We start from the raw sequence: 11928 nt of genomic DNA, 5'->3' as shown, positions 1-11928 counted from the left end.
CAATTGAGACCATCTGTCAAAAACAGAGCCCGGTTCAATTCATTTAATCACCTTCGGCTCAAGATAATCAAATTCATCACTATGAAATCAAAATCTTTGTAGGCTTTGAAAAAGTATGTGAATTGAAATTGTGTTAAAATATTTTGAATCAAACACAATTATTATTAAAAAACAACAAAGACTCTTCAATATCAGAATTTAATTTTTTGGTGCGATTTTAAAACAATGATAATTGCCTATTCTGTTCATCACCGTCAATTTTAATAAATCACGTTTCTGTGTTACATCCGTTTTTCAAAATACCACTTCTGAGAATGTATTGAGTTTGTTCCAATACTAGAACGACAAGTCATAATTTTCCTATTCTCAAGTACTAGCTCTCCCTTCTTCTTCAAACATTTTTTTTTCTTCGTGCGGTTTTTTCCCAATAAAGTTCTTTCCAGTTGAAACCACGGAACATCTTTTGTTTTTGTCTCGCCAGACTTGTCGTGTAAATTCAATTTAATCAGTAAAATTTGACAGCAGCTTTGAGTTTTTGAGTCTATAAAAAAGGAAAATACAAATCCGGTTAAAATGTGATTTCTTGTTTCATATGATCAAAGTTTTTCTGGATACCACATTTTCGACATCAAATCGAAAGCTCTTGCATTTTTGAATTTACTGATACTCACAAACATCGAAGAAAAATGTTCCGGTCATCCGAGACATCTCGGCATTGCATCAAAGTTCTCGAAGGGTTAGTTATTACTACAAACTTTTCACAAGATCACTCTTACCAATCGTCACTTTTATTGTCTTCTTACCCTTTTCCCTCACGTTTTTGAATAATTGAGCGTGGTTTTTTTTCCCTATTTTTCGGAGGAGTCTTTTGTTAGAAAAAAAAAGAAACCCGACTCTTCATTTTAGAGAAAACCAATACAAATTGTTGATAGATCCTGTAACATTTTAGTTTCTAGCTTTCTGTTCAAACTTCATATGAAACTATAAATTTTGAGTTTAAAACTAAGTTTTATCAAAAAACAATATATGCATAATGAGTTGAAATTTTCGATTGTTGAACTTTTTAGTATTCAATTTTTACCGTGATTGGGGGATTTATCCGCAAAACTTATTGGCTTAAATACTCTTACCAGAAGCCAAAAACTATCAACAAAAACATTTCAACCATTACAAAAAACTCCGTTATCTTTTTCACAATTCTACACATATAAATTTTTGCAAAAAATATCCATAGCACTAGCTTTGAGAAAATAACTGATTCAACTAATTCTGGGCATTCTGGACAACGAGAAAGGCTCTCTAGTGAGTGTTATATGTAGGATTATCAATATGTCAATTTCACTGCTAACTGGCTCATCATGCCAAAGTTTTAGAAATTTTTCTTGAAAATACATACACGAAAAGCATAATTTTTTATTGAGAAAAACCAATTGGTTTCAAAGCTTCTTGCATTAAAAAAGAATTGAGCCTCCAAAGCTTGTCTTTTTTCCACTAGATTTTAAGAAATTTGAATATCCGTTTTCTTTATTTTTTGCTCAAAACCAGGACAGCTATTAGCTCTGTGCATGTTTGCGTTTTCTCCGAGCGCCATGCATCTTTTTATGTTTTGAACTTGAGATTATTTCTGGTAAGCATCTTTTTTCGGACGGTTTTCCCTGCGGGCTATTTTTCTTTGCCCGATTCGCACAGAGTCTATCTTGTTTATGGCGTTTCTGAAATCCAGATTCTTGAAGAAAGGCGTAAAACCAACTAAATATTCCCCAACCCGGAAACCAAAACCATAACAATGGCTAGGATCCCAAAATCCGATGCATGTTTTTAAAGTTAAAAAAAAAAACAAGTCATTTTTAAACTATTCCATTCGCTTTTCATTATTTTACAATTTTTTCAAAAATGAACAGAATGCGTCGATCAACTGCATTTTCGGAGCACGTGACTTTTCATACCGTCATGGCCAAAAGAGGAACCGGAAGTAAATTAGATCGAGAAGTGGAAATTCAGTTTACAAATTTACAAGTAAGTTTATTTTAATTTTCTTAGCTTATTGGAAAACTCTGAAATGTTTTTTACCTGTAAGATTAAGTTAAAAAAGGTTTTAAACTAGTAGAAAAAATATTTAAAAATATTAAAAAAAAAACTAAAACTAAACAGAACAATTTTTGAAGCCCCAGAATTGTTGCCAGCAACACGTTCTGAAATATGAAAACATTCATACACTGGGAACAATATTCATTTCAGTTAATCGGAACCGGTTCCTTTGGTGCTGTTTACAAGGCTGTGCTCCGCGAGAACGACGAGCCAATTGCAATTAAGAAAATCAAAGTTGACGATCGATTCAAGGTTTATTTTCATTTTTTATTACTTCAAGATACACAAAATGACCTTAAGAAACGAAAAAAAAACCTACTGAAACATTTTTCAGTTGATAAATTTACTATCAAAAATTGAGATTTTGAATTTCTGAGCCACCAGAAATTAATTTTAAGAACTTTTTTAAAATATTCACACTTAACTTTAACTTTATTTTAGACTCATTTCCGTAGTTGTACATAATTTTTTTGTTTTATTTACAGAGTCGAGAACTTACCATCATGCACGAAATGGACCATCCCAATATTATACGACTTCTGTATTATTACGTTATGCAGGTAACTTTTTTGATTAAGCTCACAAATTTGAGCTTACAAATGATGAGAATTCCAGCAAGAAAATTGCCTAAACTTCGTGATGGAATTTATGCCAAAAGATTTGGCATATGTCCATCGTCAATTTGCTCATAATGACAAACAAATGCCAGCCTATTCTATCAAGCTTTATATGTTCCAACTACTTCGGGGAATCGGTTTTCTTCATCTCCACAATATTGTTCATCGTGATATAAAGCCAAAAAATCTGCTCGTTGATGAGTCAAATGGGATACTTAAAATTTGTGATTTTGGATCTGCAAAACGTTTGGAGAAGAATGAGCCGAACATTACGTACATTTGCTCAAGATATTATCGTGCTCCGGAACTCATATTTGGCTCAAAAAACTATGATACCTCAATAGGTATTTGTGAAGTTGGGCATTTTAAATAGAAAATTTAATTTTCAGACACATGGTCAGTTGGCACTGTAGTTGGCGAGTTACTCCACAACTCTCCAATATTCCTGGCGGACTCGGCAGTTGATATTCTAGCGCTGCAAATCAAAGTGACAAATTGCACTATAGTCCTCTAAAAAAACCTGAAATTTTCAGGCATTCGGTACTCCTTCAAAAGAAGACATGGCTAAATGGAACTACGAATATGTTCATATTCCATACGATACAATAACCGGAGTTGGAATTCAGAAAGTAACTTTTTTCCTTCAAAAAAACATTCACTCGGCATTCGAAGGCAACTTCCTGCCACACTTTGGCAACTTATTTAGTGCCACTAAAATAAGTTGCCAAAGTGTGGCAGGAAGTTGCCTCTGAATGCCGAGCAAATGGTTTTTCTCTTATTTTCCCTGAGGTGCTCGAACTCCCAGAACCTAGTTTTTCTTAGAATAAAAATTGAACTTTTACCCGTCAGTATCTTCAAAAGTGTGTACTTAATTCCCAGTGGTGTTGGGTTTTAGGTTTTATGTCAAAAATTTTAAAAACAAACAGGAAATAAATCATAGTCATAAATAGTCAAATTTTGTGACTTTCGAAATGTTAGTAGTCTAGACGAGATACTTTTGAAGAGTTGGACTAAAAAAAGAGTATTAAGCTCAAATTGGATGCTGAAAAAATTGTAGTAAATTTTGAATTTCCCGAATAACCAGGTTCAGTTAATTTTGTGTAAAATGTTGGACGGGTAACAATGTCTGAGATTCTAAATTCTAAAAAGCGGTCTTTGTGTATAAAACAAATTTAAACTTTGTTTGGTTGACAATTACGGTTGGCATTATTTTTTAAATATAAAAGCCAAGAAAAGTAACAGAAATAAATGAATATTCAAAAAAAAAAAACTCAAATCGTCGATAGGTAAATTTTGAAAAATTGAATACATTCTGAAAAGCGAACAGTTTTGTCAACTTTTAAAATCTAGCAATTAAAAGTTTTCTTTAAGTAGGCAACTTTAAGTGTACGTACACAGCGGAATTTTTTTTCCATCATTTTTCACTTTTTTTAAAAAATAATTTATTGATGAAATTTGAGATCAATTAATAAAAACGCAATTTGTCGTGAGCACCTCTGTAGGCAGGCGCTGGTTGCTTGAAAGACATTACGTTGCATGACATTTTTGTACGAACTCAGAGTAATATATACAAATCCGGATTTTCAACAATATACTCTTCTTTTCAGTTCATTGGAAGAAAACTTTCCTTATCCACCCTCGAGTTGCTCAACAGTTTGATGAAAATGGATCCGAAACTTCGTATAAAACCATACGAGGCTCTGACTCTTCCATACTTCGATGATCTGAGAGACCCCCACTACAAGCTGCCCAGCGGTGCTCCGATCCCGCCACTTTTCGATTGGCTCGAGAGAGAGTACATTGCCAACCACGAGATAATTAAGGACATTTTCCCCCGGAGTGAGGAAGGCGACAAAGTTGAGTGCTTGTGAGAAGTTAATTACTTTGTTTATTAATATTTGCCCTCTTTAATTTTTAAGCGTTTTTTTTTCAAACTTTTTGTAAGAAAGCTTTACCGCTTTTTGTATAAAAATGTAGGCAATTTTGTAGACAATGTTCATACATTTGTATATATTGATAACAATCAAGTGTATCAGAGAGAAATAAATAATAACAAAAATTGAGAGACAAATAAAGAGATGTTTGATTTCAGTTCAGATATTTTTTTGAAAACTTGAATGAAATGATGAAGATAGCTGCGATATTTGAAAAATCATATTTTAATAAATTAGGTGTGCGTGTTCTAAGTTCAAAAGTTTAAATAATTACATTTTATAAGTAGAAGAGCAAATTTTTTCAGTAGCCGCAAAAGTCATAAAAAACGAAAGAATTTAGTTTTGCCTCAAAGTCCGCAAACAGATGTTTAACTTAACAGTTTTATAGTTTTACATGTTTTTTGTTAACTTAGGCTTTTTACAGCAAATTTGATATTGTTTTTGCACTTGTTGCCCAAAATTATGGCCTAAATCAAAATTTAAAATAAACCATAAAAAATGAGAAATTATTAAATTAAAATTGTCACGAGCAGTTCGTCAAATTTTAGGCTACATCTTATTTTTATATATTTTAGACACTTCAAAATTTAAAATTCGCTACTTCAACCATTAAAAAATTTTACAATTACACACTGACAAAAAAATGATCCCTAAATTTCAAATTTAGGACTTGCTTTCCAGAGAACAGAAATCCAACTTTAGGTCTTTAATTCATTGAAGAAATGTGATTTTTATCTGTTTAGAAAGCATTTTCAGTCTTTTCTGCCATATAGGCTAACCCGATAACTTGCAAAATTAAACGAAAAAAAAACATTGGTGGGAGATGGGAAGCGATAAATTTCAGGGAAGCACAGACGCACACACTTTTTTTGTTGTTATAATCGAATTAAGCAGCCGCCCACAATCCGCCTGAAAATCCGGCGCCCCATTTCCTTTCGCGCTCTTTGCCATCGGGACGAGTTGTGCTTTTCCTGAAATGTGGGGTTCACTTGAATTTGATTATCAGTAGTGGTGTGGTTACCTGACAGACGTTGTCTTTTTGGTTATGAAATTCCCGAGGAAAAACGCGAGAAGGGACAATATAATGCAAACAACGACAAGAATCATTGCCCATGTAGGCCAATGGCTTTTCCCTTCCTGAAAAATTAGATTCTCATTTACAGACTTTTAAAAACAAAAAGGAAAAAGACACAAACCTGTAAATGTGGCTCAATCAGACCGTCTAGAATCTGCATTTCATGCGAGATCGGCGTTGCCGAGTCCATTTTGCTGACGGTTTTGAATTTCTGGAAATGAGAAGATAGAGTAGAAGGGAAAGAAGAAAACGGGGGCTCTGAAGAAAACACGGCAGCGCTGCTGGCAAGAAGAACAGCTACTGAGCAAACAAACTGAAAAACGATCTGCTCACGGGAGGGGGGGGGGGGGAGTGCCTTCCGAGTACTGCGGCAACGAGTGGAGGAGTGATTTTAAATGCATGGAAAGTGAAAATTCAACACGAGAAAAAAGAAAATGAGCCAAACGAAAATGAAAAGCTTGCCCAATTTAGACAATGTTTCAGGTTTGGAGAACAAGGATCATGGTTCCAAGAAATTATTGTTTTCAGAAAGGTAGCTCAAGATTCTCACAACAAATTCAAGGGATAATTCAAAGGAAAGCCAATATTCTATATATTAAAATTAAACACACCTTCAGAAAATTGTAGTCGAATTTTTTTATTGTTTTATTAGACTCAAAATTGTCTGAAAACACCGAATTTCATATTGAAACTTCTTGAAAACTTCTCAAAAAAAAAAGTTATGACGGCTCAAAAGTTGGCCTAAAATTAGTTAAAATTTGAAATTTGACCGACTTTTCAATATCGCAGCGGCTGGAAACAATTTTTTTTTAAATCACCGTCAGGTTTTGAGTATACAATTTAATTATCCTGTGTTTTCAATTTCATTTTGGTATTTTAAATTCGATGGACGACGAGATTTGGTAAAAAAATTTAAAAACCTCTATCTCGCCGTCCATCGACTTATGTATTGTTTCCAGCCGCTGCGACATTGACAAGTTGTCTTCAAATTTTTTCAAATTTTAACTAATTTTAGGCCATTTTTAACTATTTTTTGAGAAGTTTTCAAAAAAGTTTCATTATGAAATTCGGTATTTTCAGACAATTTTGAGTCTAATAAAACAATTAAAAAAAATTCGACTACACCACCTTTAAGTATATACATTTGTATTTTATTCATAACCAAAAATTAGTTCGAAAATGCAGGAATTTATGTAATACACAAGTAGCCGGCAACCTTTCTAGTCCAGTATTGAGTTAATAAATGAAAAGATGTTTCTCGACTAAAAATTTCATCATCTATGTATCTCTCAGCTCTCTTATAAAGTGGTCATTGATTATCTCCTTTATTTGGGGTTAATAAGGTTTTCTCTGTTTATTAAGCATATTTTGAACCAGATTGGTGCACATTTTTTAATAAGCACCGCACACCACAAATTTATGAAAATGTTGGTTCATACTGAGAAGGTCTCTGGCGCGCAACCCAAATAAATTCTTCAGTCATTTCAACATGTCGTTTCGATAAATAAATTAGAAAAAAAATGTGAAGGATATCTGAATTTGGAATTTCTACCACCACCGAAAATTGAGGAAACAATAAATTCAGAAGCAACGATGCATTCTCTTTATTCTTGAGAGATGATCAGAGTCCAATTATGAGAATGTCGACATTATATGGTCCTTCCATCTATACATTTTTGATGGCTCTGGAAGGACACAATACAGTATGCTCTAGATGAAGCTTGATATTTGAAGCCCTGAGAACAAAAATATCTGAAAAAACCGTAACATGCAAAATTTTATAATACTTCTGAACACTATTAAGTGTCAAGTGGGGGATGATAAAATAAAAATTTAAAAAAACTATGAGAGCAAATAAGATCTATCTAGAAGCTGTGAGAGATGTTAACAAAAAATAAAGTCAATTCTCTTTTTGTGTTAGAGTAAGTGTGGAAGAGAGAGATAGAAAATCTAGTTACGCGTCGTTGTATGTTACTCCGGATATTTCAATTGAGTCGTTCAACTTGACGAATAACGTATGGGGCCGCTTAGAAACATTCGTTTTAGATTATAGGGTTAAACTAGCTTTTGCATCTGAAAACAGCTTGTGAGTAGAAAAAAAACCATAGCTTGTATCCAACGTATTAAATTATTATTATTAGTGTAATAGTGGGTTAAGAGAGCCAAAGAAAACGTAAGATGCAAATTTTAACATATCCGTTTTAATATATGCAAATGGAAATCTAGAAGTTCAAAACATCAATAGTTTAAATAGATAAAAACAGTTTGACAAGACGCCTACTCTGTACAAATTTAAAAAACCAAACTGATTGCACTCAGCATGTTGTCTTGCAATTTCAAAGCATTACATCTAAAACCGCTCCTTATAGTGCGCAAGTGGTGTCAGGCTGTACCAATACGGTTTGAAATACAAAAAAAGCGGGATTTTTTCGCACAGAAAGATTGAGAACTCTGTATCTCAACCGCCGCATTTTTGTTGATCTACGTAGATCAAACCGAAGCGGGACATTCTGGCGCCACGTGAGTGTGTAGATATAAAGAATTTTTTAAATTTCTATACAATCAAAAATTGGCAACCAATCTTTTCGACGAACATTTCAAAAGTTGTCACCGAATTTTTGAGTGAAAACCTCCAAAAATCCAAATTTTTCAATGTTTTTATTATGTTTTCCGAACATTTGGGACTATTTTAGGTATGCGGGATTAAAAAAAAAAATTTTTTTGGCTCCCAGTTATATGTGTAAATCCTAACTTTTTTCTCTGAAAAACTAAACTGATAAAAACGACATTTGTCAAGATCAAAAAGCGATGACATAAGCTTTCCTTGCAACAAAACCTACAAATCTGTGTGCCTCTAAATAAGCGTTTCAGATCATTTCAAATTCACGATAACGACCGATTGTTGAAAAAGGTAAATTATGTAACAGAATTTGCGTCTTGTTTTTTGAAATGCAGAAAAAGACCAATACGGAAAAATCTAGTCTCAAAATCAGGACAAAAGCGTTGATGTGAAATTCAAGAAATTTGATCTCACACCAGCTCAAGCAACTCCTCCCCCGCATCTCTCGTCAGAGATTTTTTTTTCAAAATAAAACAAAGAAATAGGAAAAGAAAAGTTTAGATCTATGTAGTAGCAACAATAGAAATTATTTTGACGGTCGACTTGAAAAATGTTTCTTGATCTTTTCAAAATTGTTCCCAGAGTTGAGATTGGTAGCTTCCACGTAAGGTGTCGAACAGGGCACACAAGTGGTGTCAGAGTTACTCATTTTGGTTTGATCTACGTAGATCAATAATACAAAAAATGCGGGAGAAGGGGACGCAGAGTTCTCCACTGATTTCGTATGGTTAAGAACGCGCTGACGTCGCATTTTTTTTGGGCGAAAAAATCCCGCTATTTTTCTAGATCAATCCGTGATGGGACATCCTGGCACATGGCACCACATAGGCACATATAACGTTACATTTGTAATGAAAGCATCATAATCATACTCCCCGCAAAAATAACACATAATACATGATAACAAATATTTATATTTACTAGCAACAATATTTATTTTGAAGGTCGAGTTAGAAGTAGTTTCTTCATCTTTTCATAATTTTTTCCAGAATTGAAGTTGGTAGCATCGACATATGGTGTCGAGCAGGGCTCATACAATGTTGCATTTGTAGATTCCATTGTCGAAATCGCTGAATCGAATTGTTCGTAAAGAGCCGCTTGGTAATCTTCCTCGAGCTTCACATAAATCACAGTCATTTCCTCTCTGTGATTACTGATACAGAAATTTTTATCGTCGCTCATCTGAAAATAAAATAAAAATAATATGGCAATGTGGAATAGCAAAATACATCCGCCCAATGTTTGAACAAATTTAATTGAATTGAGAAGAAATAGGTAAAATTTTGTAAATTGTATTCAAATTTGCTTATCTAAAAAAGGGTAAATCCAACAAACCGTGTAAGCATCGCGATGCTTTCTTGCAAACGAGTCTACCAATGCCTGCGCTGTACTTGTAACTGTGTGATCTTCAATTAGTCGAACGGATACTTCTCTGAAAACTGGGGAATCGATGAAAATTTTATTTTTTATTTTTATAAACGTGTGACTTGGTTATTGACGAAAAAGTTCCATAAGTTTGCTACTTACGTTGGGATGTTTTCAACTTCAACTTCCTTAAGATTCTGAACTACACCGTCGGAGATCAGAACCAAATGTCTCCAGGATGGGTCGATCTAAAAGTAGAAGTTACCTGTTGGTTGGAAAATAAGCATTTAAAAAAAGAAAAGAAAACATGTTCTCATTTTGTAATCAAATCTGAGGTGTTGTGACTAATATTTTCATTGAATTTGATCTTTTATCTTGTTTTTCGTAAAATGTTCCAGAACAACATTTCATCATAGCAAACCTTTGTATACTGAACATCTGGAGTAGAAATAACCGGTGGTCCTTTTGCATTCTTGAAAGCTTCCGTCTCTTCAAACAGGTGGGTTCGTTGTAAGTCACCGATCGCTCTAGTTGGATTCAGAACTGTCTGTAAACTTATTTTGTAAAATTATTACAAAAAAAATTAATTACCTCCGGATTAATCCCTAGCCCTTTTATTCGTACAATCTCCAAAGGATTGTCATTATTGTGTAGATTTGAGTTGAGCTGCACTACGTTCTCACTGTTCATAGCAATTGCGCTGAAAGTTTTTTTTTTTCAAAAATTCCTAACAAACAGTTTCAAAAATCTTACAGAGAGTTTCCGCAATTTAGCACATATAGGTCCTGGTTAATGATCATGACTACTATGGCAGTGGTACCTTGGCGAATCTGAAAATTTGGGAGATTATAATAATTTCAAAATTTAGTCTAACTTTTTGATTGATTTCCGATACTGCATTATTTCCAGTTTCCGACTGTTCCTCCAACTTTAACAGTCGATTGTTCAAATCATCGGTGTTCATCAACAAATAACGCTCGGCAACGTTTTCAAATTTCCGTTTAAATTCTTCCACCACCTGAAAATGTAGTTGTAGAGTTGAAAATTTGATTGTTAAATCACTTGATAAGGGAGTAGTGTTGGTGTAATTGGATTTTCTCCAAAAATCTCATATACCAATCTGTTCATGACAAACTTCGCTGTTGAATCGCCACCATTAAATCCGGAAAAAATACCGTAGAGTTTGATGGGTCCATTGCTGAAAAATGAAAATTTGTTAACTTTTACTATTAATGTAATCTACTAATCTGTGTCTACATGATCTTTCATGTTTTAACAAAAAATTACGATAAATATAGTTTTATTTTTTAATTGATGTACTTGTGACATTTACTTCCTTGCAAACAAATTGTATTTAACACCTTCAATGTATCGTTCCAAAACTTTCTCTTTTCATTTTTTGTTCATTGTGTTACTAGACAAGGAAAGTGTAAAAATTGCATTTTCCCACGTAATCGTTCAGTTTATTTTCCACTGAATTGCTGTAAAATTTGACTTTTTTCCTAATTAAGATCGGTTTATGTTTCATTTTGCAACAAAAAAAGTAGAATAAACTCACTGTATGCACATGGAGCACGATAAAAAATCGTTGTTCTGCACCGGATTTTTTTGTTTTGAGTAGCGGCAGCTGTGCACAGTGCCAATGCCCGCATCGGTGTTGGCAGGGTATTGATCGAGGAACCCGTCGTCCCCCATTTTGCCTGTGCTCTGCGACTGCTCTCCTGCTTATCTACAATCAAATTCACGATGAGTTAGAGAAATAATGACAGAGAAAACGATTAATACAAACGATAAACAAATTTGTTGATTGACTACTTCTACTTTCTTTTTTATTATATAAACGTTCAATGAGCAACAACAAAAAATTCTAATCAAATTATATTTTTATATTGAAATACAATTTAAAAAAAGGGAAAAATTCTAATTCTAATCTTCAAAATCTATATCCGGTCTTTTTTCTCACGCCAAAACGCGTTTCTATTCTTATCAAAAAGCAGCAATGGCTAGCCAAGCACAAACACGTTGAGAGAATTGGCATGCCGACGCGCGCACGCACCCTCCCAAGCATACACCGCCGCGTGTGCCAAACGCGCTCCATTGGCAAAAACCGATAGTCGCAATTTGGACAATTAATGCATTTTCGCATAAATAATGAGCACATTGTTTTTGATTCAATATGTTCTATTGATGATTTTCTGTGTATTTATGTAGTTTTTTGTAGTTCGCACC

The 11928-nt window shown here is 33.8% G+C and overlaps 3 protein-coding genes and 1 non-coding gene across 4 annotated transcripts; 2 read left to right on the top strand and 2 right to left on the bottom strand.

Moving 5' to 3' along the window:
• Positions 1-1706: 1706 nt before the first annotated feature.
• On the top strand, positions 1707-4793 carry C44H4.6 (Protein kinase domain-containing protein). The gene is made up of 7 exons (NM_078028.3): positions 1707-2016; positions 2239-2340; positions 2574-2648; positions 2704-3049; positions 3095-3192; positions 3239-3334; positions 4313-4793. The coding sequence occupies exons 1-7, from the start codon at positions 1894-1896 to the stop codon at positions 4574-4576; spliced, it is 1104 nt and encodes a 367-aa protein (NP_510429.1). The 5' UTR covers positions 1707-1893; the 3' UTR covers positions 4577-4793.
• On the bottom strand, positions 4687-5927 carry C44H4.8 (uncharacterized protein). The gene is made up of 3 exons (NM_171802.6): positions 5836-5927; positions 5661-5776; positions 4687-5610 (listed from the first exon to the last, which is right to left on the bottom strand). Exons 1-3 carry the CDS (start codon positions 5902-5904, stop codon positions 5526-5528), a joined length of 270 nt encoding a protein of 89 aa, NP_741931.1. The 5' UTR covers positions 5905-5927; the 3' UTR covers positions 4687-5525.
• A 39-nt stretch (positions 5928-5966) lies between these two features.
• On the top strand, positions 5967-6112 carry C44H4.9. The gene has a single exon (NR_072550.1). It is a non-coding gene; the product is annotated as an Unclassified non-coding RNA C44H4.9 (non-coding RNA).
• A 3118-nt stretch (positions 6113-9230) lies between these two features.
• On the bottom strand, positions 9231-11428 carry tap-1 (TGF-beta-activated kinase 1 and MAP3K7-binding protein 1). The gene is made up of 9 exons (NM_078027.7): positions 11258-11428; positions 10762-10897; positions 10574-10717; positions 10453-10529; positions 10291-10399; positions 10121-10246; positions 9862-9947; positions 9670-9766; positions 9231-9516 (listed from the first exon to the last, which is right to left on the bottom strand). The coding sequence occupies exons 1-9, from the start codon at positions 11392-11394 to the stop codon at positions 9268-9270; spliced, it is 1161 nt and encodes a 386-aa protein (NP_510428.1). The 5' UTR covers positions 11395-11428; the 3' UTR covers positions 9231-9267.
• Between the last annotated feature and the right edge of the window lie 500 nt (positions 11429-11928).

The sequence above is a fragment of the Caenorhabditis elegans genome, chromosome X, assembly GCF_000002985.6.
Source record: "Caenorhabditis elegans chromosome X".
Lineage (NCBI taxonomy): Eukaryota > Metazoa > Nematoda > Chromadorea > Rhabditida > Rhabditidae > Caenorhabditis > Caenorhabditis elegans.
Note: the sequence above shows the minus strand (reverse complement) of the source record. Positions and strands in the feature narration are given on the sequence as shown.

Bases quoted from the DNA above. Each gene is read 5' to 3' on its own strand.
- tap-1 (NM_078027.7), bottom strand. From the start codon at position 11,394: ATGGGGGACGACGGGTTCCTCGATCAATACCCTGCCAACACCGATGCG. The intron at 10,718-10,761 runs GTGATTTAACAA...CTACATTTTCAG, and splicing joins CAACACTACTCCCTTATCAA to GTGGTGGAAGAATTTAAACG. The intron at 9,948-10,120 runs GTTTGCTATGAT...TTCTACTTTTAG, and splicing joins CAGATGTTCAGTATACAAAG to ATCGACCCATCCTGGAGACA.
- C44H4.8 (NM_171802.6), bottom strand. From the start codon at position 5,904: ATGGACTCGGCAACGCCGATCTCGCATGAAATGCAGATTCTAGACGGT. The intron at 5,777-5,835 runs GTTTGTGTCTTT...CTAATTTTTCAG, and splicing joins TGATTGAGCCACATTTACAG to GAAGGGAAAAGCCATTGGCC. The intron at 5,611-5,660 runs GTAACCACACCA...CCCACATTTCAG, and splicing joins AAAAAGACAACGTCTGTCAG to GAAAAGCACAACTCGTCCCG.
- C44H4.6 (NM_078028.3), top strand. From the start codon at position 1,894: ATGAACAGAATGCGTCGATCAACTGCATTTTCGGAGCACGTGACTTTT. The intron at 2,341-2,573 runs GTTTATTTTCAT...TTTTATTTACAG, and splicing joins AAGTTGACGATCGATTCAAG to AGTCGAGAACTTACCATCAT. The intron at 3,050-3,094 runs GTATTTGTGAAG...TTTAATTTTCAG, and splicing joins AAACTATGATACCTCAATAG to ACACATGGTCAGTTGGCACT.